The sequence below is a fragment of the Pavona decussata genome, unplaced genomic scaffold (assembly GCF_977016875.1).
Source record: "Pavona decussata unplaced genomic scaffold, jaPavDecu1.1 SCAFFOLD_324, whole genome shotgun sequence".
Lineage (NCBI taxonomy): Eukaryota > Metazoa > Cnidaria > Anthozoa > Scleractinia > Agariciidae > Pavona > Pavona decussata.
The window spans coordinates 1,811,291-1,839,018 of NW_028145713.1; the positions used below are offsets into that span (position 1 = coordinate 1,811,291).

General features: G+C 39.6%; 3 protein-coding genes across 8 annotated transcripts in view; 2 read left to right on the top strand and 1 right to left on the bottom strand.

Moving 5' to 3' along the window:
• The window catches only part of LOC146453752 (protein PTHB1-like), a 29,612-nt gene extending 16,473 nt beyond the window's left edge, over nt 1-13,139 (top strand). The window contains exons 16-27 of one of the 2 annotated variants that reach the window (XR_014859436.1): nt 1,649-1,737; nt 2,254-2,305; nt 3,217-3,309; nt 4,352-4,446; nt 4,935-5,015; nt 6,798-6,950; nt 8,214-8,314; nt 9,124-9,205; nt 9,702-9,780; nt 10,715-10,915; nt 11,375-11,713; nt 11,819-13,139. Coding sequence is in view for 1 of the 2 variants with exons in the window: in XM_085096275.1 (XP_084952401.1) it covers nt 1,649-1,737; nt 2,254-2,305; nt 3,217-3,309; nt 4,352-4,446; nt 4,935-5,015; nt 6,798-6,950; nt 8,214-8,314; nt 9,124-9,205; nt 9,702-9,780; nt 10,715-10,915; nt 11,375-11,625 (1,277 nt within the window). In the remaining variant the exon portion in view is untranslated. Of the gene's footprint in view, nt 1-1,648; nt 1,738-2,253; nt 2,306-3,216; nt 3,310-4,351; nt 4,447-4,934; nt 5,016-6,797; nt 6,951-8,213; nt 8,315-9,123; nt 9,206-9,701; nt 9,781-10,714; nt 10,916-11,374 lie in introns of both variants that reach the window. The other variant, XM_085096275.1, reaches the window with a different exon arrangement.
• Nucleotides 13,140-15,502: 2,363 nt separating this feature from the next.
• LOC146453753 (BMP-binding endothelial regulator protein-like) overlaps nt 15,503-27,728 on the bottom strand; it is a 32,969-nt gene continuing 20,743 nt past the window's right edge. For 3 of the 5 annotated variants that reach the window (XM_085096310.1, XM_085096306.1, XM_085096307.1), the window contains exons 5-10: nt 27,266-27,376; nt 26,369-26,420; nt 25,286-25,620; nt 23,627-24,089; nt 22,101-22,291; nt 15,503-18,598 (exon numbers count right to left, since the gene is read on the bottom strand). In XM_085096310.1, the coding sequence (XP_084952436.1) occupies nt 18,497-18,598; nt 22,101-22,291; nt 23,627-24,089; nt 25,286-25,620; nt 26,369-26,420; nt 27,266-27,376 (1,254 nt within the window). In that variant the 3' untranslated portion in view covers nt 15,503-18,496. Of the gene's footprint in view, nt 18,599-20,899; nt 20,962-22,100; nt 22,292-23,626; nt 24,090-25,285; nt 25,621-26,368; nt 26,421-27,265; nt 27,377-27,728 lie in introns of all 5 variants that reach the window. The other 2 variants (XM_085096309.1, XM_085096308.1) reach the window with 2 other exon arrangements.
• Nucleotides 26,648-27,728, top strand: part of LOC146453754 (uncharacterized) — a 92,685-nt gene continuing 91,604 nt past the window's right edge. Inside the window, exon 1 of the mRNA XM_085096243.1 lies at nt 26,648-26,691. The gene's annotated coding sequence lies outside the window, so the exon portion shown is untranslated. The remainder of the gene's footprint in view (nt 26,692-27,728) is intronic.

Here is a 27,728-nt window from a genome sequence, read left to right on the forward strand (position 1 = left end):
ATTAATACACTGAAGCATATTCAGTGACTAAAGAAAATTGCAGATTTGTAATAATTTATGCATTTGATTCGGCTCATGTGAAGTACGGCGTCTGAATCTAAGCCGGTCCACAGCCGTTATTCCCGGCTGAGCTGATCCGAATTAGATCGGCCGTTTTGAATTGATTCAGACGCCGTACTTCACGTGAAGTTAATTCATTGAATTCGATTCGGCTCATGTGAAGTACGGCGTCATAACCAGGCCTTATTTACTTTTGGTACCTCAATGGAGGACGCTTATTTCTTTTTTGAGAAACAACCGAATGTGCAAAACAAACCTTTAAAAGGAACAATAACAGTTGCTCAGTAGCTCAGTTGGTAGAGCACTGCACCGGCATCGCAGAGGTCATGTGTTCGAATCCCATTCAAAGCTGAATTTTTTTCAGGCTTTCTTTTCGCAACTGCTTAAGTTGCGTACTAACTGCGAGGATCTTTCTTCTATTTGATCTTTCATCTGCAGTTCAAAATATAAGTTTCATATATTTACATTTATTTAATGTGAGAAACTGTAACAAATGAATGTGAGTATATAAAACATATATTTTAAACTGCGGATCAAGGTTAAATTGAAGAAAGATCCTCGCAGTTAGTACGCAACTTAAGCAGTTGCGAAAATGTGAATGTTCAGTTAATATACAGGAATTTTGAAAATCACTAGTCTATTCGTCGTCGACGGCTTCAGTGACATTTGCATAAATAATAAGCTTTCTTGGTGTAATGGAAAGAAGAGAATAGGGAGGCTTATTGAAATAAAGGCGCTTACCAATTTACGTAATAGGGAGGCTTATTAACAGAAACACATTCGAAAGGGGGCGCTAAATCGAATCGTTATCATGATAAGCGGACCTCTAATATAGGAAAAACTGGCTGTCAAGACTCCTTTTGTAGCTCGTCGATTTCCGTTTCTTATCATGCACAGAGTGTAGCCAATCGCTTTGACTTCAGCCTTCCGTGTTTGCAAAAGGGTATTCACTTGTCAAATAACTTTGTAAGAGGAGCATAGCCTCAATCGATGCGCTCAGTCTCAAAATTTTATGTTCAACGCAAACCGTTAATACGACCGCTTTCGGGCCTTGAAAATGTGGTCGTAATAACAGGGTAGTCGGATTAACGAGGTTGTAAAACTAAGGAAATGACCGGACTTTCAATTCGTTTGGGGCAGAAAAAGTGATCGTATTAACGTGGCGTCGTAAGGCGGAGTTCCACTGTACCATTAATTTTTTTTGACACTCTCGTAATGCCTCTTCCAGGGTGATACAGCTGTTTCGACAAAATTTGTCCAAAAAAAAAAGTGTAAAAGCGTACGCGACAACGCTAAAAGGTAGTCTAGGAAATCCCTGATAAATTGCAATAAAAGCTCCGAATCCATATTCCCCGCCATCTCAAGTTTTCGCTGTACGGTCGAGGCATTATGGATTCTAGCTCTTTATTGAAATTTATTGGGTATTTCCCAGGCTTCCTTTCGGCATTGTCGCGCACGCTTTTACGCTTTTTTGGGGACAACCTTTGTCGAAACAGCTGTATACCTCGGTACAACTCTGCTTAAGGGTCGTTGTTTGTAGTTTAAAAATGTGTTGATGACTTGCAGTTATACCTTTGCTTTTGCTCAGAGGCTCCACGAGTCGCACAAACAGATATTTATTTTCCATTGAGTGTTGTCTGCAAATGCTCTCCACCAATGAAGACTGCCATTCACAAGGTGAGAACCGAAATGGTAGAGGATGTTATATAAGACATTCAAATCTGAAGTCTTAGTAATGTTGAATGGAAAATCTCCCAGTGTCTAAAGCCAGCAACTTAGTGGGTGATTCTATATGCTTGTCGCAGCAGTTCATGAAACAGTAGACCTGCACTCTTCAAAAGCTCCTTTTTGACTGGACCCTGATAACCTGCAGCTGCATTGTCTTTTTGGGTTGGGAACATTGTTCTGTTGTTCGTTCTGTTGTCATCTCGACCAACCATGTAAGACGTTGCAAATGGTGCAGGTCGCTGCCGTTGAAATCGCGATTTTTACCAGCGATTCTGATCCCCACGGGGAAAAGAATTTTTCATTGAAGCATACGATCTCGACGATCGCACCAAAACATTTGTATCTGTGAACAGTCTAACAGCTTTACAGAAGCAGTTTAGGCTCCATTATGTGTTAGTACTGTAAAATTATGTCATACACATAACAATAATTTAAAAATGCAGTTATTGTTTTATTTTCTTTCAGTTAACAATAGACACCAACAAGCCCCCAGTAAACCTTGCTGAGTTATTTCCAGGTAAATCGTCTTGTAATTTAAATTTTTAACTTTTATACAATTGAAAAAATGTTATGAAATTCTACTCTGCCTAAGGTGGCTGGTACCGGTTTCCATTACTTTCCAACATTTACACTTTGACGGATCAAAACTACCAATCTTTATCAGTTGACACAACAACAATGATACCAAACAAAAGCGCTAATATTGGTGAACAAGTTATGGTCGTTTTCTCGATATAATGGGTTGCCATAGCGGCAGTATAACCTGCTAAAAACACCCCTATCTAACTAAAAAACGAGTTTGGCGACCCGCATTTTTTATTGTGGAACTGTGATCAGCATGTGTAGATACAATTTTTTGCAAAGTTTCAAAAGTTCTCTCAGAGATTTAAGGTGGTTCTGAACCTCTCTGATATTCAATTCTTTGTAGCCTGCAAAGCAAAGGAAAATTCTTTGTCGATTTTGTAGTAGTTGTTGTTTATTGACTCTGAGTATCTTGTCTTAATTATAGCACTGTACACCGATGCAATGAATGCGTTGCTCTTTCACTGAGAATATTATACAATAGAAATACAATGAAAATACAGTAAAAATACAGGCTGTGACGGGGGAAAGAAACAGAACTTGCGTCCCTATTTCAATCTGACCCCCTACTACTACAAGAAAAAGCTACAGTCGTAAGTAAACAAACAATCTTAAGTAAATAAACAATCGTAAGAAAATAAAAGATAATGTCGCAAGCACCATGCACTCTACCTCGGAAGTCTATAGGATACAAGCCTAGATAAGTAGATACTAATTAAGCTAGTCTTGAAAATGGAGAGTGAATTAGTTGCTTCAGTGCAAGAAGGCAACGAGTTCCACTATTCAGCAGTCCTAATGAAAAAAGATTTCCTGTTATAATCCTGATTGTGTTCATATATTTTCTAGATATGGTAAATGATGCGGTTATTCCAATGGCGGCGGTTGGTATACAGTACTTTGGTGGACCTGTGGTCACCATCCTTGCTTCGAAAACGTCACGTATGTAAACACGCCTTACTTCTACTCTGAATCAAACGCATCTGCACGAAAGCAAGAACTCACATTGTTTTAAGTCCCAGTAGTAACCAGGATCTAAATTCTCCATACAATATCGCTGCTTAATCAAACGTGCAGATATTAAGAATGGAGAAAATGATCACTAGATAAGTGGCTTGATCTTTAAACGTAATTCTAAATCTCTCTACAGGGAGTTTATGCAACAGGGCGGCTGATGTGGTGGGACGGCAAATTGTCGTTGTGTGACCAACGTGACGTCCGAGTATTTACGACTCTAGCTTGTAACATTCATACCGCTCGTGGTCTTAACGTTGTAGCAGATGTGAGAACACCAGTTTTAGTCGCAAATCGCCTAAAAATGTGAAGGTACTAAAATGTCATGTTGGTCACACAACGATAATTCACCGTCTCCTTCCGTCAGCCGTCCTGTTGCGTAAGATTACTTATCCGAGGGATATAGAATTACTTTCATTTCTTCCTTCCATAACAGTTACCCACCACAAGAAACGAAAGCCAACCGTTTTTGAATCAGCCCTTAATCCTAAATATTGTAGATAGGTGCTAAGCCCCGAAATGTTGTTCCTTGCCTAGCTGGAGCTCTATTCACTCAATTATCTGCCTAATAATAATAAATATGATAATGAACAATTATTCCACTCACGCTTGTTGGATATGAGATGATAGATAGCCAGCCAACTCGGGGCTGCGCGCCTCGTTGGCTATAATCATCTCATATCCAACAAGTGTGAGGAGAATAATTGCTTTATTAAAAACAATCAAGAAATATCGCTAGATTTTGCTCATTTCGCTTGCAAGAACAATTAGAAGACAATTTAATGGTTGCTTCTTCTCGGGCATGGTGTAATGACTCATATACCATGGCCGCTAAGCCAATCAAATCTCTGTAATTACATTATACAACGATCTAGTTTTTGATAAATAAAGTTATCCTATCCTATCCTAGGATCAGTAATGTTGAAAGTGTTTATGTTCTTATTGTTGTTACGTTTTCGTTTGCCTGTAGAGAGATACAGAATCCAGTGTGACGTGTTCCAAGGCATGTGGCTTGTTCTGTGTGAGCTGTCTAAGCGGTTAGAGGCATATTTCAAGAAAAACAAGGTAAATCCCGCGTGTGCATGGAACTAGTTAACTGACCACATTGTTTTAGCTCTTTCCACTGAAAAATTTCCAAAACTAAGGGAATGCCTATAACGGTAGTTCCATTTTCCAGGATAGGTCCTTTCGAATGGAAATTCGTTTCTGGAATTCTCGTACATACAGGAATCCCAAGTACGTTTTCCCGGCATCGTTGTAATCATCTGGGATGAGTTGCATAAAATTAAACGTCAGGCGCAACTGCTAGCGCCAGACCTTCATCCCAGTCATATTCAGTATGTTAACGTCTGACGATAGCATTTACGCCCGCCGTTAAGTTTTATGCAACTCGTCCCTGGCCTTTTTGTCTCCATCGAGATGGGCGGGACTTTTAGACTGTCAACTTCATTCTGAAAGTAATTCTCCGCTATTTTTGTTTTAATCTAGTAGATTATCCATCTGCAAATTCTGTGTTGTCCTGCTACAATTTTTCTGTTGTATTCTTTCCTTAGGACTCTGTTCAATTCCGCGCCTCATTCATGGGTCCGTTACCGCTTCAGGAATATTACGAACTCATCGATGCCCACTTTGAGGTAAGCGACTTTTCTTCTTTATTTTTCATAAACGCAAGGACAATCGCATCATAATTAGGGTGTTTAGGACGGACAAGCTGGGGTGGATATCAGTTTGAGCGCTCAGGAGAGGATAATGATGTTACTTACACGAGACAAAACCAGTCGCGTGTTTCGTTAAGTTTAAACTACAGTAAAAACCCGCGTATAAGAACCTAGAATTTTCGAGGTCAGGCTGAACAGGTTCTTATATTTTAGGGTAGTTTTTCACAATTCAGGCTGATTGGGTTCTTAATAGGTTCTTATTTTTCAGAGGTTGTCGTAGTTGTACTACTAATACAAAATGGTTTGGCACTTGTATTTTCAACAACAAAAATGCTTCCCTTGTTGCACTGTAGCTTTATGGAAAACATATTTCTAGTGAAAATCCAAACAAATGTAAATCAAAGAAAACATATACACAATAACTTTTTGTCAGAAGTTTCTCACAATTAAAATCCAGAATTTTGACCATCAAAATTGGAGTGATTGTTTTTGTATAAGAACCAATTTCTTTGCCAGGCTGAACATGTTCTTATATTTTTGGGTATTTAAATGCCAAATTTCAGCCTGTAGGTTCTTATATGTGGGTTTTTACTGTATGAGACATTGTTGCCGAAGGAAATGTTTTTCCGTTAAGCCGCTCATGTCTTTGGAAGCAAACTGCTGCTCGGAAATAATCAATAAAAGTCAAAACAGATTGTTGCTTTCTGCACGCAAGCACGTTTCTCCCTATCTTTTCAAATTCCAGCATTCCTCCTCAGAGTTGAAAGGTTCAACAGTTGTCATGATATTTTCAATTTCTAGTAAAAGGTTCAACCGTTTCTCCTCCTCATGATTTTTAAATTCTAGCAATAGGTTTACCAGTTTCTCCCCATGTTTTCAAATGCTGCCGTTTGGTTCAATAGTTTCTCCCCATATTTTCTTATTTTGGTAATGGGTTCAAAAGTTTCTCCTCATAATTTCAAATTCCAGCAACACATTCAATAGTTTTGTATGTATATTTCCAAATTTCACTAATGGCTTCAACAGTTTCGCCTCATATTTTCAAATTCACGATCTTACGCATGGTGGTACTTGGACCATTTATACGAGCATTTAGCGCAAAAGATTGTAATAGGCCTTCTCACGGTTTTCGACGCCACTTTGACGAGTAGGCAAACACGTCTTGAAAGAACAGTGTTTGTATGGAAATCCGATGTCAAATAATTTTCATAAAACATCGCTTTTGAAAAATTCATGAATTGGAAAATTTAGGCACTATGCAAAGGATTTTACAGAAAATAACTAAGGAATGCAGCTTTGCTAGAGAGCATCTAGTTGCGTTTTGACATTTCCATACATTTGTCTGTATAGCGAACCAGCCGTGAACTGCTACTAAAAATAGTTCGCGGGAAAAAAATACCGGGAAATGTATGGAAAGTTCAAAACCTGACTGGACGCTTTCTGGCACAGCTACATCCCGCCAAATTTTTGTTCTTAAAATCCTTTTCCTAGTGCCAAAAGTTTCCAATTCATGAATTTTTCAGAAGCGATGTTTTATAAAAATCATTTGACATCGGATTTCTATACAAACAATGTTATTTCAAGAGTTGTTTGCCTACTCGTCAAAATGGCGTCGAAAACCGTGATAAGGCCTATTGGGTTTCGCCTTTAAACGGCCTCACTGATGTGCCTGTTCAGATTGGGAAAATCTCGGATTTAGCTCTCTGCATTCACAAAAAAAATACGTCAGTTAACAATATGTATCATTGTCACTCACAGCAACGCCTCAATCAGACAAAATACCGCGAGCTCTTAGCACAGCGGGCTCAGCAGTTCCGAACCATCCAAAGAAGACTGTTAACAAGATTTAAAGACAAGACCCCAGCACCACTTGCAAACCTCGACACCTTGCTGGATGGAACATACAGACAGGTAAATTTCAGTGGTATTGTTAACTTTCTAAGGGCTTCTGTATGCCACAGTGATAATTGGAATGTCTCAAAGAATGAAATGCCGGACAAATGGCATCGACGAATCGTGATGAATCGTTTCTGATCGTGAAGACCCATCTGATCAACATTCTGTGCCCTTCAAAAAGGAAGTTTCCACATGACCGCAAACCATCACAGGATTGGCGTAGAATTGTTCACACCCTCAATCGTAAACGCGCGCAAAAAGCTGCTGTGTTTTTATAATTAAGATCGCAAACATTCGTAGTTTATCGCAGACAAACACGAACATGTTCTGTCATATGCAATCGCAGATGATCGCACAAGTGCTGCTTACGCCTTCGGCGAAGTTTCAATAATTGGTTTTGCTATTGTCTCGATCATGTATATTTATGGAAAAGAGCCTTGAGACTCAGCTTCCGTCATTTAAAGGTACGGCTATGTTGTTTAGCGTTTTGATGAATACTTGCACGAAGAATTCATATTCCCGAGCCTCGCCAAGTCATGTATTTTTATTTATTTATTTATTTTTTTTTTTGTATTTTAATAGTTTTTATTTCAATGTAATAGGATTACAGTTGTTTTTAAACTAAATTGCACACACACACACATTTGTACAAAGGACCTCAAACACACATTGCAAACTATCATAACGTGTCTCTTGCGAAAAGATGAAGTAAGGAAAGAATGAATAAGTTAGAATGATTTATATTGAAGGAAAGATAAAGCTAACTTGATTCATTCTCCTTATTGTATTTGCCCCATTTTACGAGATGGATGGGGAGTTTATTTTTTGATCTAGCAATTGTTGTCTCAAGCTGGAAAACCAACTTAATCTTCGCAGTGAACACTCTGATAGATGGTATGACTTTTTTGCATCGTACCAAGTCATCTATGCTTATACACGAGCCTCGAAAATTAGAAAAAAGATCGAATATACTGGTCCTCTGCTGTAGATTGAAAAGTAAGAAGCACGTCGACTAATTTAAAGCACAACTATGTGGGTAAATTTTGCAACTGTGAGAGTAAAAGAGTACTTAATAATATTATGACCCAAAATGACTTGTTAAGTCGTGTACATCTTCAGTTTCGTCGTAAATGTGCATTGCGGTACTTTGACGACAGCTCATAAGCATTGAATGTATGCTTGATGCAGGTGAACTGAATACATCCATCTGCTAGTATTATTCAGTGATAGCAATTTGCCATACACCCTAATTAGTCCCGCACTTGATTCTTTCCCCAGCTGTTAGCGTTAGGAGAGGCAGAGGAGGAATGTGAACGAGCCATCGAGACCGCTGCTAGTAATTTATCGTGCGGGACACGACTTGTCAATTTTCTTATCAAGTAAGTGATATTCTCAACATTTTGAGGCCTAAACTTGGCTTTTTTATGCTAGAATCTACGGACAGGATAGTTACAGTTACTGCAGATCATACTGCTGCTTCTTAATGAAGTTTTTAATTAACACCTTTTGATGGCTTCCATCTCAACTACAATCTTGGATAAAACCGTTGAGAAGCTTTTTGTCGACAAAGGTGTAAAATGAAGGAGGGCCTTGCCCTCTTACAGCGGAACGTCTTGTTTAAGGGGTAATGCCCGGTGCCAATGTGGCCTTAGTGCCCATTCCTGTGGCTACAAGTTAGCAACGCGTGCATGTGTACTTATGGCTTAGTCATTCCGAGCCACGTCCCACAAGTGTTTCACTTGGTCATCACTTGAAAAAATGTAAGATTTAAAGTGAAGCTTTGTCCTTCGTTTTTACGGCAGATTCTTGTAAAATTAAACGCTGGACAAATGTTTGAAGACTTTCTTATTTTTCCGTCTCAACTATCTATATCTATCTATATATATCAAACTGGTAAAAATGTAGGAATACGAATCTTTTGCCTTCGTTTTTCTCTGCTCATCGTGCAACATTGTTGAGAATTTCAGTTTTACCGTAGATTCTTGCAAAGTTGAATCCCGGTGTCTCGGACGTGTTGTTGTTTGTAACCCCCGATTTTCGGCAAAGATTTTCGTAATGGGAGAACTACATTTCCAATCTCGGGTGCGGAATCCATGACAGAATATTACTGGGAATGTTGCAAAAGAAGGAAAGCTCGAAATTCGATCAAACAACAAAGAGGACTTCAAACGCTTTAATCATACCACAGGTTATGGACCAGCATGTCAGACAAAGACTTTGAAGTTCTTCAGACCGCCCTCTCTCCAGACGTCTCGGAATCTGAGGATCAGGTATGGACTGTTTTACATCCATATTCTCGTTACAGTATCAATGCATTGTTAAGCAAACAGGTGATGAGAAGAAAGGACAGGATCAGCCGGTGGATGTTGCAGTACATCACATCAAATACAGGCTCCAGTTGTTCAAAGAGCGGATAACTTTATCCACTGGATAAGTTGCTATCCAGCGGAGCAAATGTACTCCAACCAATGCTTTTGGCAAGTTTTCCACACAATCCCATACTTAAATTTGACATATGCTTTTACTCTGTTCACAAATTGTAGGATTATCGGGAAAATACTGCACAGATTTTAATTGTCGGATAGCAACCTATCCAGGGGATAAAATTATCCGCTCTTTGAACAACTGGGGCCAGAACTAAAAAAAATTCTGTCATATAGACTTAAATAATGCGTCAACGTTACTAAATGAACGTCGCTTGGCACATTTGCATCCCATCGTATCTCCTAACGTGAGTAATTAGTTCACCTTGTCGTTTTGTTTTAGGGTTGGGAAGAAATCACGGATGCAGCCATTACGCACCTCTTGCGGACTTGTTTAGCCAAAAGCGCGAAGGACCAAGCTGGTTTGTATTTACCACCCAATTTTAACATGTCTTTCAGTTCTTCTGTGGTTCGAACTTGTCAGTCTGTGAATAATATCAGCCTAAATTATAATCATCTAAACGGAAGTTACTGAAGAGTACTTCCCTAGGCTCGATTTCCGCCGCTCCCTCGGGTACGGCTTTCCTCATTTTCCCGAACAGCGGCTGGTAATCGAGCCCTTACTTCCCGTGTGCTGTTTATTATGCTGTACAAGATGGCATGAAATCCTAAATTGTGACCGTTCAAATGATAACTACAGAACAATGCTTCCCTGTGATGGGCCATCATGCTGTTTGCAATGCTCTACAAGGTGGTTCTAACGTTTTAGTGTGTGGATGTAATTGTAAAGTGTGATCATTCAAATGAAAGCTACTGAGCAGTACGTTCCTGTGGTGCTGTTTATTATGCTGTACAAAGTTGCTCTAACGTTTGAGTCTGAATGAAATCGTAAAGTGTGACTTTTCAAATGAAAACTGCTGAGCAGTACTTTCGTGTGGCGCTTTCTGTTGTTAAGTACAAGTTGGTTTTGACTTTTGAGTCTGTGGAGGATATCCTGAATTGTGCTCATTGAAATTAAAGCTGCTGAGCGACTGCTGTGTTGCTGTTTATTATGCTGTACAAGGTGGTTCTAACTTTTGATTCTGTGGACGAAATTCTAAAGTGTAACCATTCAAATGAAAGCTACTGAGCTGTACTTTCCTGCGGTGCTGATTATTACGCTGTACAAAGTGACTCTAACTGCTGATCATGCAGATGAAATCCTTAAGTGTGATCATTCAAATGTAACCTGCTAAGCAACACTTTCCAATGTTGCTGTTAATTTTTCAGTACTTTTCAAAATAAAATGTTAATAGAGGTGGTCAGGGCAGCGTTAAACCTGGTGTTAACGTCTGTATTTTCTGTGCTTGAATTTAGTTGGTGTTTCAGCCATGAAAATCCCTAAAGACACAAGCAAACTGAAGAAACACATAGCACTGATGTGTGACAGACTCAACAAGGGTGGCAAGCTGGACCTGTCATCACAGACTGGGGAACCCCCGGTACAACAGCAGCAACAGAAGGCAGTGGCCCCCCTGGAACCACTCAGTGAAATGCAGGAGGAAGAAGATGAGACTGGTTAGTGTGGGGGAGGGGACAGGGGGAGGTATAATTCAAAATGCACAGTTTACATGTCTTTCAGTTCGTCTGTGGTTGAACCACGGTTTGCTCCAGCTAGTGGTCAGAGCGGGACTTGAACCCTGGACATCCGGATTTCAAGTCCGGCGCCCTAACCACTTGACCACGCTATCTCCTTTCGCTACCTACCTTCTTTCACCGCGTAGTCATGAACCACGCAAAAATAACTTTGTATTAGTAACTAAAGGTACTGTACTAAAGAAAATTTAAAGATTATAAAATCGACGCTGTTAAGGGAGTTTCAGCCGACGTTTCGGCAATGCTGCCTTCTTCAGGGTACCAAAGAAACCCGAGTTTGTCGCACCATGTTGAGATGCGCAGAGCGTATGCGCAGTAGCAAAAGGAAGCACCGTCCTAAACAAAAGTGTCAACTACTGTTTCTTTCTTCCTTCCTTCCAGATGGCTCCTCCTCCATAACTGACGGAAGTCGTTCTTCAGAAATCTCCGACACAGAGTCAGTGACGAGTAGCGGCCGTGACAAACCTCCAGCCCGCTTACCACAGCTCAATCACGCAAAGAATCCTCTCCCAGACTTGAACAAGCGGCTCCTCGTGACTCCGGGTTCAGAAGAGGAAGGTATGGTACTCAAGGGAATTGGTGCAGCATCCGTGACAAATGGTTTGCCTGAAGATCACGAAAGAGCGTTGTAACCCAATCCCACACGCAATCTATCACAATCACGACCCTGGACCTTTAATTTATAATTTAAAGTAGCGATTACAATGTCCATCGCGCAAGGTAACGCAGTCACAGTGAATCGTTACAAAACGTAAACCAATCACTTCATTGGACGTATCGCAATGCTGTATTTTCAAAGCAGTGCTTACAATGTCATCGCGCAAGGTAACGCAGTCACAGTGAATCGTTACAAAACGTAAACCAATCATTTCATGGGGCGTCACGCAATGTTTATTTATTCCAGGTTCATTCCGTTAACAGGCATGATGCTCGCGAGTTTTAAACCGATATTTAGTCTTTTCTTTTAGAATTTGGCATCAGTTCGTTGAGGTGTACCAGGGATGGTGTAGAGAAGTTTTGTTCTTATCTTCGTTTTAAGTTATCTTATCACTGGTAGATTTTTTCATGCTTCTGTAGATGAAGCATGTGCTAGGTCACGTTATTATGGCTGATTACGTTACCCCAGATAACCCTATACCATATTTGGGGTGACTGTCACAAAAATCACGCTATATCATAGGCGCTGTAACGCGTGTCTTAGCGTGACCCAGGATAGGTCACGCTTGGTGCATTGTAAGACATCCTATAGCTTGTTTGCGTGTTTATTGAACAAGAAGCTTGTAAAAAGTTTTAGTAATAATGTTCCTTAAATGTACACTAGACCTTTGAAAAATTATTTAATGTACAGCTAAATACTGATGTGAATGTCGCGTTTGACATTAACGCCTGTCTGTAAAATAAGCATGTTGTAATATAACGGATTTAATTCCAGTCAACTTATAGACATTTTGAAATTGTGGACTGTTATCCACAGTTACTAGAACAGATACTCCAAAACAAGGTTGGACACCTTATGATGTTTACAAAGCAGAAATGTTATTTCAAACTTGAAAGTAAAAGAAGTTAAAATTAAATTTGTGTACGCCTCGAACCAGGGTAATTTGTTTCATATCTCCTGTCCATATCGACTAGACCAAAGAGGGCTAGCTGAAGAAAAGGGTAATTTTTGACTTGTTTCAAAGAGTGAGCCATGTCAACAAATGACAACAAACCGTTCAAATCAGTGCTTGGGCCTAAATAGTGTAGATCAGTGATAAACCCTAAGAACGGCTATTCTCTGCCTAAATGGAGCTCTATTCTCTCAGTTTTGTGCCTCAACAAATGGCAGCTTCTGTTCTCGTCTAGGTCAGGGCTATCACGATACTACATTGTATAAACAACATAAGGTGTCCAGCCTTGTTTGTAGTATCCATTCTAGGAGCAACCTATCTAGAAAGATTTCCGTTATCCAAGCTTTAGAAAGTTACAGTCAATCTTGGTCTCGTGGGACCAATGTTTTCGAATATCTGAATCAAGTCTTTAACACTGTGCGTTTATGTTGATTTAAATGGAGAAGAAGTTGCGAGAATTCGTTGCAAGATTACAAATGGCCATGTAAATACCTTCCCAAACTTATTAATAAAAATAAAACAAAGAAAATCACCACCGTGAATGAGGTTTGGAAAAGTGATCTTAATTATCGTAAAATTTGGCGAACGTTTGCTTTGATTTTAATTGTGAATGGTTTGAGAAGCTATATCAAACACTCGAACGAGTGTTTCATTCGATTTCCAAACACCTCGAAGTTGGTCTAAAAAAATTTGGCTTTGCTTCGTTCTTTCAAACTATTCCTGAGTGTTTGGCAATCGGATGAAACTCTTTTCCTCGTGTTTGATATAGTACAGGAAGGAGGGATGGGGAAAGCACCCTTCTGAAAATGACGGGGATGATCGACCTATATATTAAGGGAAAAAATTGTTTGTTTGTTTCACCACACACGTTACAAAGAAACAAAATAGGATTACAAAAAATATATATTACAGAAAGAGTGGCGAGGACTGAAGCCTTCGGAGAAACCATAGGGCCAATAGAATAAGGCTTCCTCATTACAGAGTTGTTACATATAATGTTTGAAGACTGTGAGACGATCGATACAATTACAGTTGAAACTAATAGACAGGAAACGAAAACATGTGACAGGAATCATTGGTCAGTCAACTGATTTAAAACCTCTTAGAGGTGAAAATGAATTTGAATCATGCAAACAAAACGGGGTTCTGGTACCTACAGCATTAGGTTAACGTGTAAAAGCAAGAAATAACGGATTTTTTTTTTCGGGCCACTTTGTGTAGCCTTTATTTTATAACGGATTACGTGAAAATATATTCCTTGTTGTTTGGTCCATGTTTTCCATGTTACCTTTTAGTGTTTTTTTTGTTTTCGTTTTGTTTGCGCGTGTGGAACTAGCCTTGAAGGGGAAGTATCACGAAAATTTGCTGTCATTTCAAAACCCAAAAATGTTTGACTGTTAGCAGAAACAACAAAATAATTGTCAAGTTTGTTAAAAATTATCACCCCGGTACAATAAAACTGTCGATTAGTTCCTCTGGCCAGAGACAGGGTAGGCCGGTTTCGATTGAAACTTGAAAAATATTAGGCTAATGTTTTTCAAGTTCTCGCATTTTTGTTTCCAAAATGCGCTAGAGTAGATCACAAGTTGTTTCTTTCAAGAATTGAGTTGATTTCTTTCCTCTCGTCATTCTAGAATTATTTGGCAGGTGATTGAAGGCCTTATTTCATCATTTTTATCAAAAGGTATCAAAAACCCCATGATACTTCCCCTACTGCGCATGCTTTCTGCGCATCTCAAGATACTCGGGTTTCCTATTGGTGGTGCCTACTAATACAGTGATATTTTTGGGCGGTTTAAAACTATGCGGAAAAAGTAGAACTTAGCAAGTGCCCTTGGTATCCAGAGAGAAAATTTGGGGTAATCATGCATTTTTCAGAGATATTAAACCTTCAATTTGGAAAAAACGCCATACGTTGCTTTGCATTTTACTGCTTTTTTTTTTTTTTTTTTTTCTTTTGAATAATTGTTGCTTAATTATCTCTAAAAAACTGCGTGGTTAAAAACGCCATACGTTACCCCCAATGATTCCAATGGCCGTTGCTAAAATCTGCTTTTTCTGCTTAGTCGTAATAAACTGCGCAAAAATACTTCTGTATTAGTAGGCACCGTCCTTAATATAGTGTCACAAGCCAGGAGAATGAGGTGTAATTTGAAAAACCCCAAAACTTTTTTTTTTTTTGTTATCAAAAGAAACCTAAAAATAATGGTCGATTTCTTCTATAAATTACCACCCCCAGTGTACTAAAACTGTCAATTATTGTCTTGGTCACGAATACTGCAAGTTAGAATGGATTGCAACTTGAAAAATATTGGGCTTTTCAAGTTTTTTTAAGTGTCTGCTTTTTCAGTATATTCGTTTCCAAAATGCGGTGGAACAGATAATGATTTGATTGAAACTGCAGTTGATTTCTTTCTCCTAGTGTTAAGGATTAAGTGATGGTATTGAAGTGCCATTTTATCCCCAAATGTTCACTTCCTCTCTAAAGCCGCCGTTACACGTTGAAACTTTTAGCTGAAACTTGTGTGCAACGCCTCGCAGCGGTCGCAGTGGTGATAAAACAAGAGTTTCACCGTGCAACACCACTTCGTGAAACTGGTCTCGTTCCACGAAGTGGTGTTACACGGTGAAACTCTTGTTTTTTCACCACTGCGACCGTTGCAGAAGTGGAAAGCGGTTCTACTTTTCGTGAAACTTGTCTCGCAACGGAAGTTCGAAAAAGTTTCAAACCGACCATGTTACATGGTGCAACGCCTGCTGAAACTTGTTTCGCAGCGCCGTTGCATCCAAGTTTCAGCTAAAAGTTTCAACGTGTAACGGCAGCTTAAGTATGAGACAACGGAAAGGGCGAAGTTTGAGGTACCGGGTTTCCAGTGTACGAGCTACACACACAAATGGCTCAGTTTCTCTTGTATAGTTGTATTGTTGGTTACTTGGGCGGGTCTTCCGCGCAAAATTAAAGATACGATACAAATGTCAGTTGTAGACTGAGTCAGGTTAATTCTCACCTTAGAAATATTACAAGTAAAGATCTAAAATTGTTCATTTTTTTTTTCTGGTACCTCAATATCTCAAGTCAATGTGGATACAAAATTACACTTACGATTTATTGTCCTTCCACCAAAAAGTTAATAATTTTCACTCTGGAAATCCTAACAAAGGATTAAAATGTCTTACAATGTTGCACTCAATAATGTAGAGTTGAGCGCGATTTCCGAAGAAGCGAGAGGCGTTTTCTCGCTTTATCTCTCTAGCAAAATGAGACTAGTAAGTCTTGATAAATTTCGAGATTTACCCTCAAGACAAATACATTGCAAATTGGTTAGGTCACAGCCTCGTCCCCAGTTTTCCTTGGCGCGCATGCAATTAAATGTGACGCGCTAGGCCCCAAGTTTCCAGCACAAAGCTCTATTCGCTGCCGGATAAGCCCGTTTAGGCCTGGGAATGAGGCCAATTAAGAGGTATTGTATTGAATTCGCATACAAATGTCTTTTTTATCGGAAAAATAGATCATCCCTGGGACGTTCTACAACTGACGGAGATGCTTCATTTACCAGCTATCAAGAAACGTTTTTAAATAAAGTATAAATAAGGTTGACTTACAATAGGTTTTTAGTGTTAAATTTGAACAAGTACGAGTAGAACGTATTCGATGAATGACCTACCGCCAATTAAAATTACCAGCTAAAGTTAAGGCGCTGTTACACTAGGCAGTTTTTCTTGCAACTTGCCCCGCAATTTCATTGCGCCGTGCGACACAAGTTGCCCGAATGTTTGCCTAGTGTAACATGCCCTGAAATGAATGTCTCAACGTTTTTTGCTGCAGTCACCGTTGCGAGAAGTAGAACCGACTTCTACTTCTCGCAACAATTACGGCAACAAAAATGTTCATTTCAGAGCATATTACACGATTTGTGCAACTTGTGTCGCAACAAAATTGCGAGACAAGTTGAAATTTGCCAATTTGGCAAGAAAAATTACCCCGAAGAAGGCAGCATTGCCGAAACGTCGGTTTAAACTCTCTTAACAGCGTCTATTTTATAATCTTTAAATTGCCAAGAAAAATTGCCTGGTGTAACAGCGCGTTTAGTGTGTAGTAGTACCTCAGTTAAAGGGTTATACCTCGTTATAACTTACTATTAAGGCCGTACTAAAAGTTTAGGGATAGTAGTCTTTCGTTTACCTGATCTATGCGCTAATACGTTATTTGCCCACAAAAAGCTCTCTTCGTCCGGCTTTTTTGCCAGAAAAAGTTCTACAGTGTACTGTCACAGGAGCCCATTACCTAGAGTTTGCAACTGCTATATATTAATTAGTGTTTTGACAGACCTTCCAAAGCTATTTTTAGATTGGATTTCCGATGAAGTCAGACTTCCGCATACGTTCCACTGATCTAAAGGAAATAAGGTATTGTACGCCTCTGAAAAGTCTCGTCACGCAACGTAGTAGTGTGGTTTTAACCGCGGTCAACATCTCGAATAAGAAACGTCGTTTAAAGATAAAAGGCCTCATCACGGTTTTCGACGCCATTTTGACGAGTAGGCAAAGACGTCTTGGAATAACATTTTTTGTATGGAAATCCGATGTGAAATAACTTTCATTAAACATCGCTTTTCAGAAATTTATGAATTGGAAACTTTTGGCTCTAGGAAAAGGATTTTAAGAAAAAAAATGGAGGGATATAGCTGTGCCAAAAAGCGTCCAGTCGTGTTTTGAACTTTCCACACATTTCCCTGTATTTTTTTCCCGCGAACTATTTTTAGTAGCAGTTCACGGCTGGTTCACTATACAGACAAATGTATGAAAATGTCAAAACCCAACTAGATGCTTTCTAGCACAGCCACATTCCTCAGTTATTTTCTGTAAAATCCTTTGCAAAGTGCCAAAAGTTTCTAATTCATGAATTTTACACAAGCGATGTTTTATGAAAATATTTTGACATCGGATTTCCATACAAACACTGTTATTTCAAGACGTGTTTACCTACTCGTCAAAATGGCGTCCAAAACCGTGTGCTTACTAAATCATTTTACGATTTAGTAAACTCACAGACTGACAAAAAGCTTGTCAGCTTTGAGCTCTCAAAGTAGAAACATCGTCTTTAGGGGATCCTTCTTATTTTGTTACGTTTGACCGCGGCCAATCTGCGGTTCTACTTTTTACTGATAAACTGAAAAGGTTGTAGCTTTTTTGAGTCCGTGGATGAAACATAAAGAACCTACTGAGCAGTAATTATTGTTCTATGGTCCTGCTTGTAGTTCAATATTTACAAAAATTAAATTGACAATCTTCTATCAGACTGTTCACAGTCCCCCTATTTTTCAGTGGAATTCTCGAGACTGGTGGGCTTCGATGGTCTTGCGCGAGCGCGATCTGGGGAGAATGTCTAAACTACCGAGGGGAGCGGGAGTGGGGAGCAGCTCTCCCTCCCCGACTCAACTAATCCCCACTCTGGCTCCCCTCGGTAGTTTAGAGACTCTCCCCAGATCGCGCTCGCTTTTACAAACCAAGATGGCGGCAACTCCATCGAAGCGTACCAGTGTCGAGAATCTCACGGAAAAATAGGGGGACTGTGAACAGTCTAATCTTCTATCTTAGGAGTGAAAAGAGAGATACACATCTTACTTGGTTTACTGAGGCCAATGACCTCTTAGATCCTTGGTGCATTGTCTGGCGTGTCACTTACTTGCTATCTCTACCCGGATCTTCGTCCGTTTGTAAAGAAGTTCATTAATTTGTACTTCTATTTGTTCTACGTCTCGCTCTTTGTCGAGCTTTTCTTGTATCATTTAAATATATTTTTCCTGAATCTCTACATGAACAGGTTCAATTCTGTGCTGGACCTCTCTATTGACCAATTCAGTCTTAACCAAAGCTACTGGTCTCAGCTAAGCTAGCTTTCTCTTGCATTGTCCCTGTTCAGTCTTCTTATCCACTGGTGGCTTCTCTTTGAGCTCACAGCGGCAGCTCGTAGTTTACCCTGCATTAGAGCCAGCTGCAGAAAAAACAAAACACAACACAAAAAGTGAGCATCCTTTGCAGTTGAACATTGCATTATATATAAAGTTAAAGGCAAGGTAAAGCCACAGGACACCCACGCGACTGAAGCTTACACAACACTGGTTTTCCGTGCGGGTTTACGGCACACAATTGAAAACCGCTCTATTCCGACAATAGACTACTGTTTAGAAACCATGCATGTTGGCCTAGAAAGGCTTTATGGATCTGGCCCCAGTTGTTCAAAGGGCGGCTAACTTTATCCATAAATCGCTATCATCCAGCGGATAAAATGTATTGTCACTCGATGGCATGTTTTTCTTCCTTTTCATTGGCCGAAAGCAAATCACCTGACCTGCAAATAACTGCCTACAAATAATGGTCTGCTCATGCGCAATACTGTCCAACTGTGTTTTGCTTAGTGTTTTGCTGAAAATAATATTCTGCTCCTGCGTAATTGAAGCCACGCTCTTGTGTGAAAATGGCAGATCGCTTCCCTGAGCTATCAGCGAGAAACTAATTATGAAAAACAAACTCGGTGATTGAATGATGAAACAATTATTGAACTCGGTTATCGCCAGATATCATGATTTTTTAGTGACTCGCAGATAATTTTTATTTGCCTCAGCCTTCGGCTTCGGCAAATAATTAATCTGCTCGCCACTGACAAAACACAATTTTTTGCTCAACCTCTTCCAATAATTGTTAATTGTTTGGAGTACATTTTAGCCGCCGGATAGCGATGTATCTAATGAATAGAGTTATCCCCTCTTTGAACAACCGGTACCTGGTAGAGAGAGACAATAGCTGCGGTCGCATTGGAGATTTAACACTGGTGTTTACAACGATTTTTTTTCCGCTATCATGTTGATCAGGGTGAATTTGTTATTAAGGATGAATTTGGTGTTTACGCCAGTGTTGACTCTTCAATGCGACCGCACTCAATGAGGACCAAATGTTTAGCCCTGGGAGGGGATGTTACTCCCAAATTTTGGGGGAGTACCCCTGGGGGGTTGACGTAGAAATTACGAGCAAGTTGCGTCATGGCCTTCACTAATTTTATCGTGTGACATTCACTTAGCAGTTTCTTTCGGTGTTGAATGTTTTGCAACATGCTAACAAAAAGTTTCCGTCCGTAATTATTGCGGCGTGCTGATAACGTAACTACTAGCAAGTAATTTTGTACTTAGTTTGGTTAAATTTTTTTTGTGTAGAGCTGACATTCGCTAAAAAAAGTTAAATCGTTAACTTGAAAATTACTATAAGTACACGTACATGCCTTAGTCTATTGCATATAGCCGAATCTGAACAACTTAAATTACCATCTTTTATTTCAAAAATAGATTATGAGTTTGCAGGTTCTATCATTATCATATTATTAGTAGTTGAGGAGGGTGCACTCTACTTCTTATAATGGCAAAATTCAAGTGCTGTTCTTTTATAATTTTTTTTTTGCAGGAGTAAAAAAATGTTCAAAACTGAAGCCAATCGTAGCTTACAGCGGTTACCAATAACACGCTACCTACGGCATTCAAAAGTTGTGTTTTGGTGGACGTCAATCAAAGAAAAGCCGTTGAAATTATTTTGAATTCTGACAAGATTCCAAGGTAACCCGGCAGGAAACTAAGAATTTTACCTCGCTAAGAGAAGGAAACTTTATTTAAATTGATTCTCGAGCCAGATCAAGCGCAAATAAAAGGTATTTTTGAATTAAAAATTTCAATTTTCACTGCACGTGATAATTTGCTCACTTGCACGCATCGCTGATTTAAATATCAGGTGCAGCGATTTCGAATGTTTCATAAAAAATACGGCTTCGTCTAAACAATGCCCATTTTTTTAGATAACCGGGCTTGGAAATCAACTTTCATTAAGTTTATCATCCGTCAGCAGATAAAACTGTCAATTTCTTGGTTCTGTTGCCTTGAAATGTTTTCAGAATTCAAAATAATTTCAACGGCTTTTCTATGATTGACGTCCACCAAAACGCAACTTTATCGGAGTCTTTTGAAGGCGACAGGTCGCGTGTCATTCGTAACCGCTGTAATAGTTCCCTAATGTTTTCCTGCGGTAGTCAGCGGTTGCACGTTTTACCTCACTTGCCCACGTGCCTTTTGCACGTTTTTTCTTCGAATTCTGATTGGCTTATCTAAATGCAGTTCTGATGATCGGCCAAACGTATTATAATTTTTATTTTGGCTTTAAACACTTCAAATAACTACTTTGAACCTCATTCAAACCAAAGCTTAAACGTTTATAAACTTGTTTAGTTAAACAAAGCTTGAAGATGTTTCCTTACTTAGTTTTTATTCAGTTGGTTGTTCCCGTAATGAAACCAATAGTAGGACGCTTGCTTGTGCCCTGTGTAAAATTCACAGTCAATCCAGGTGTTGAGTTGATTGTCACTGATTAAAAGTTCTTAAAACTCCGTTTAACTAAACATGTGAAGTTGATGCGAATGGGATTTAGACGTTTACCATGTTCATTATAAACGATGAAATATTACAACGTCTTGAATTGAGTTTAAAACGGATTGTTAAATTAGTTATGTGAAAATCTCTAGTTAATAAGTGGTTAGAAAGAGTTTAGAGGTTTATACATTTTATAGTACTGCGCGCATACCTTTGCTTGACAAAGGTTTTTGCTAGTTTTTGCTTTTGGCTTCGTTTGTAACTTGCCAATCTCGTACATAGAATCCTCAGGCGGTTGGTCGCTAGGGGCGACTGATGTACCGGAATTTTTTCACCGTAGGATTTCTGCGGTAGAACAATGTAGAACTTTTTCGTTTCAGCAAATCAAAAAAAAATTCATTTCCCCAGAGTCTCTCTCGAAGACGAACCGCTGGCCAAAGAGCCTGAGGACTTAGGGTATGAAATTGGCAACCGGCCAATCAAAATGCAAGAATTACTGGCGGCGGAATTGTCAAGTTGCATGCTCTGAAGTGAACATAGCTCGCCACATTTTGGTTGCAAAAAAATGAGTTTTACCGTCAGTGTTGTAAGCAGTATAATCGTGTTCTTCTAATTAATGCAACACAAAACGATGCGGGACATATCCATTTAGCCATGTTACACTGGGCAGCGAGACAAGTTGCAAGAAAATTGCGTAGTATGAAGCAGGGTTAAAAATCCATTTCTAAATCGCTTGTGAGCGATTATCCGGAAAGTGTTATCCAAAAATAAGCTAGCTTGTGAAAACTCCGTTTCACACATGAAGACTGGAAGGTGGACTCTTCGGCTAATGAGCTCACGTGAAAACTTTCTCAAGTGCAAACGGTACAGCGAACAGCACTATTATAATTGACTTAAGTTAAGAAACGCTAGTTGAGGTTAGTAAGTTAGGCAGATTAACACGAAAGTCCAGTTGATAGGAATACTACCAGCTGACAAGTTATCATTATTCAGTATACATGTATACCAAACCAGTGGATATTGTTAATGGCGCGCTCTGAATGGTTGAAATTTAAACAATGGAGTGAAAGGTTATAATAAGTCTCTTACCTGTGGAGGGCATTTCCACAACTGGATACATTTTGTTCTTTGATTGTTCCACACTGTACCCGCGGGACATCGACAACCAGGCACACAAGACCTGGTGGGACACGGAACGCTTACGTCCTCCTTGTTTTCGCACGTCCGCTGGCAGGCAGGAACGCAGTCATCAAAGACAGCGCCACCCTTGCAGGATACTCCTTACAATCAGGAAAACAAACACTTAATGTTTATTTTCTAATGAATGAATGACTCAATGAATGGATGGATGGATGGATGGATGGATGGATGGATGGATGGATGGATGGATGGATGGATGGATGAATGAATCTTTATTTGATCTACAAAATGGATCAGCGAATTACATACGAGTTATTAAGTATAAAGTATCAACGAATTATAAATGAAATAGTATTAACAAATTCAAAAATTGATAAATTCTAAACCAAGATCAGCTTGCCAATTTCAATGTGACGTTTTCTAGCTATGGTGTCGTTTAAATGCAGCGGCCAGAACGGCATTTAATTTTCTCTTTATTGAACAGTTTTTAAATGAATGTCGTGAAACCAAACTAATTACTCTGGCAAATCGCAGCACACGTAAACAGCGCAATAAGCCAATCAGTATTCCAAGCAAAAACATGTAACCGACGCTAAGCGCGGGAAAACGCGAGCGTGCAAATCACGATTGGTTTGGGTTTTGCTTCTTATTGGTTGAGAAAGTGGCGCGAGTTTTGTCAACCAATCACAGAGCATAGAAAAGCAAAACCATTCACTGCTCATTATTCACTGGTTTGGTGCATACTAAATCAATTCTTTCAAAATTAAAACTATTGAACTTTTTACGAAGTGTGGATTAAAATAAATTTGATAGATAAGCACCAGCTTTTTTGCCCTATTGCAAAAATTTACGTAATTCTACACTGAAGGTACTGTACCCTGGTTTTCCGCTTTCGTATGCTCCTAACAGACCAATGAAAAAACTCAAATTCCCTAACGAATTGACGTAACTCAGCAGATAGCAGCTACGTGATGCAACACGAAATTTCACCGATATACTCGCAGTGACTTGGAAAATAAATTCAGAAGAAAAGCCCGATGTGCAAAATTTGAAAACTGTTACCAAGTATGTTTTCTTTTCCCAAATTCGGAGAAAGATTTTGCGTATGCGAGAACGGAAAATCCAGGACTCAACAAACCTCACTAGGATTTAACCCGCTATGGGGGTGGGGTCAGGTGAGTTGTGGCAACAGGACTACCTTTACTTTGAGGTATTTTCTGCCTGAATTATCCTCCTCGCTACCTCAGCCAAACCTCGTTTATTGTATAAATTATTAATGTGGTTCTAACAAGTTTAGGTGTTATACGTGAAAACGTTGTACCGAATAGTTTCATCCGACTGCTTGATTTTAAACATTCAATGAAAAGAAATTTTCAGTTCCTTTGTACTTTGACTTATGGACGGTTAAAATGGACGGGAACTGCGCTGTTGCCAGAGTAAAGGTTTCTAGCAAGATGTTAGTTTCGATCGCTTACCACAAGTGTTTTTTCTGCCCCAGTTCACCGCGACTCCCTCGCGCCTGCATGCGCGCGCATACGCCATCAAAGCCTCGCACTCACACCTCCTCCCTGAACACCGACATACATCAGAAATACAAGACCAGAAAAACGCGTTGGGCTTGACCTTCTTGTGACAGTTTGCAAACTGTTTTTTGATTGGCCAGCAGCGCTTGTGCGCGCGCCAGTAAACTCTTAATCGGTTGCGGCATGTCGATATTGTGGAATCCACTGGCGGCGAAGGAGCTTTGTCGCATCCGTGATTCCTTCTACCCAGCGACCAGCCTTCACCGAACTCTTGTGCAGACGAGACAAGCCTTCCATTTTTCACCATAAAGTCATCTTTAGAATCGCCGTTGTAATTCCCGCACAGACCACAGACTTTCCCCATGAACCTTTTTGGTACTTGGATCTCGATGAAACCGTTGCCATCCCATTGTACCTGAAGGAAAGAAAGAAAGAAAGAAAGAACTTTCGTTGACGAGTTTTCATTTGGGTGTCTAAGGTTTTTCCGTTTTCTTCGGATTTATTTTGCTGTATCCTGTGATTGGCTACCAAAAATAAGCAGAAACAACAACAACAACAACAATGAAACAATCAAGGCAAGAAACAGAAATCTCTCGACATTAAATGACCATTTCTTTAAGAAATAGAGGTCAGTTAACTGACCACACAATCGCAAAATGGACCATTCTAATTAGTTCCTTGGATTATTACGGTGTGTTGTTCTTGTTCAGAGTATTTACTTTCATTTTACTTCTATGACTAGCAGTTATAAAACCACGGTGCTAAAGCAAATATTAAGGAAGCCATCCAAAAAACCAACTCAAAATCTACAAAAAATTTGAGTGCAAAATAAGATAAAGTCAGAAGTTTGCTGCTAAAATGCAATCGAGCTCCAGTGAGTGAAGTGGAGTTTGAGATTAAACAAACGGCGCCAAGTCTATTTTTGGAGATAAAAAATTAACAAAAAAGGTCCGCTAACAACCATTAGTGATTTTGTATCTTGCCACTCCCATCTTTCAAGGCTGTTTCCATCAAAAGTCTGGATGAAGTTGCAGCAGCGTCAAACCCAAAATACAGGGAAGGCTTCATTCCCGTGTGAGAAAAGTTAATAGCCTGCGTGGTTGGCATAATCTGTGAGGGGGAGAGGGGGCCCCTCTCCTTCCCGATTACGTCTGCCACGCAGTCTAGTTAAAAAAAGATGTTTTGGTGTGGCGTGCCCTCTGAATTAGATTTCCCTCCCCCCGAGAAAGTTACGCCAACTTACAGACCCCACCCCGAAACTTCCTCCTTCCATAACGTCCTGAATTCACATTTAATATTTAACAGTCATTCTCGCAAGCTTGTTGGATATGAAATGATAGATAGCCAACGAGGCGGGTAGCACCGACTCGGCTATAATCATCTCATGTCCAACAAGCGCGAGTGGAATAATTGTTTTATTAAAAACAATCAAGAAATGTTGCTAGATCTTGCTGATTTCGCTTTGTAAGGACAACCAGAATACAGTTTAATGGTCGCTATTTCTCGGGCATGGTATAACAGCTCATATACCATGGCTGTTAAGCCAATCAAATTCCTGGAATTGCATTATACAATGATCCATTTTTTAATAATTGTCATTATAATCCTCACCTGTATTCCCACCTTGGTGATCAGAAGGACCGTAAAGCTGCCCTTGACGATCTGAAAATATGGCAGATGATAGTAAGGAAGGGTCACGTCCGATTTGTTGACCTTCACTTGTAAGTCCTTGTGTAAAACGATCACTGACCCGCCCAAGTGGATCGTGAGGGCCTTGGACCAAGCATACACGTTGGAGTACCTTCGTTCATTGCGCATGCGTATGGTGAATTGACTACTGACACAGTCTGAAGTCAGCTGGTATCGGCAGGTGCCGTGAAAGTTGAACATTTGTCCGTCGAATGTTTGGTAGTGAGGGTCACCATATGATGTACAAACGCCAGTTTCTGAAAAACAATAGCATCAAACGTCACTTCGATTAAAGCAAAATGTGTTTTGGGGTTGATTATATAGTGTGGCTGATTCGCTTCTACTTTCGTCGCTTTAGGTTGCACTCGATTGACTGTGTTTCGGAATAATAATAAGCGGAATAGCTGGTAGATTTCACAGTGATTTTAGGTAAATTTGGAAAGACGCACATATCCACAAACGTCTGGCGATACAGTAACACGATAATTTAAGAGCCATTTTGTACTCCAGTAACTCCAGAAATCTCTCATGAGGGATTTCTAGTAATCATTATATGTATTCCTATTCCGGAACAGGGCCAATCGAACGGACCCTAAGAGTCTTTGGGTACAATTTGTTCAAACATTTTGCGAAAAAAAAAAACTGTTGGATAACAAAACTAAAAAGAGCTTGATTCAGTAAGTGAAAGTTTGAGGATCAGGGCCAAGTTGTTAAAAACAATTTTCAATGTTTTGATGAGCAAACCCTGCCTTTACCAAAAGAATTTCTGTAATCCTCTTGCTTTTACAGATGCAGCAAGTCTGTGGTTGCAAGCGACACAAGAGGAGAAATCAGCTATCTCCCATTTGTGTTAGAGTAAAGTAAAATCTTTGGCGTTATGTTAGAAAATGAATGAACTTAAAACTATCAAGTGTCTGGTGACGAGGAGCCACGATTTGACATGCATGGCAGCTCGTGTGTGCTAAAAACATTGCCACATCTTTGGGGATGGTAAAAGGAACTTACCCTCAATGCATTGTGGGCAGCAAGCTCCGGGAACCTGGCCTGGTTTTTTGCCCTTCAAGAAGGAGACAAACAGAAAAAAACGAAAATTAACATTTTGATTTGTTTTTGTTAATTTTTATGTTGGTTTCGACAGTATTTTTCCGCCTTATAAAGAAAATAAACTGCTCTGAAGTAAGTAGATGGTTAATTAATTCGGTCCATTTCCCCGCCTTTTCCAGTTTTTCCTGTGCAAAAACTGCGAAAAGCCTGGGAACTATTAAGAGAGGCTACCTAGTCATTCGAAAACAAAATGGCGGACGGTGATGGACTGAACTTTCATTCAGGTAAGATCATCATTTGCGCTCCATTTCACTCGTTGCGGCATCCCTAAACTGCTAAACGGAATTTCTATGAATTGTGGTTGATGGGCAAACAATGTTTTAAAGTTAAGAGTAAGTGTTAAACGTTGAGTAAGACGTTTTTAGCGATGGTCGACCCTGCGCAGAAATCCCCAGATCAGTGCTAGTGGTTGCTTACAGACTGTAAATTAAACTGGGGTAAACTTTTTAGATTTGAGGAAGGCTATTTCTTTTCAATTTTCTCCCAATTTTGAACTATGCGACAAATTTGCGCGTGCTTGTTTTTACTGCATCTATGTGACGTTTTATTAAAGTCAAGGTTGCAATAATTTTAACTTGCAAGTACATGGTACAGAGTAGTTTGGAATTCAAAGGCGTGCAACTTACTGGCATACCACTTGATAAGCTTGCATGTCATGAGAAAAAAAGTAAATGATCACCTAAGATAAATTGCCGTGACGTTTAACCAGATTCTCTCAACTTTTACTGCAAGAAATCTATGGAGACCAGTCAGGAGAATTTGAATGTTAATATCAGTAGTCAAGCAAAATTTACTCACTGCTGGACAATTGAGTGATTCTCGTGATGTACATTTCTGCTGACCACATGTCACAGTGCCATTTTTACAATGGCATATTTGGCAGTCCTTTGCAAACCATGACTCATTATACTGCGTGGACAACAAGAAACAAAAAATGTTATTTCCGCTTTCACGGGATTGGATAAATGAATACAGGGCCTGTTTTTCTGATGACAAACTGTTTTCCATTGTTGAAGCACTTTGGAGCTGATCGAAACAAATTCCAAATTTACTGATGTCAATATTCTACTGTGTCTTGCCGCACAGACTCTGCGATGTTGACAACTTGGTCCATGTCTAAACCAAAATGACTGGCAGCTTGGTCAGGCGGAGGTTCTTTTAATAGTGCAGGTCCATGTTCAACTTTCAGTTTCCCCAGACATGATTGGCTCAGTTTGTCATAATGGACAAAATGAAAAAGAGGTTGATTCAGCCAAGAGTA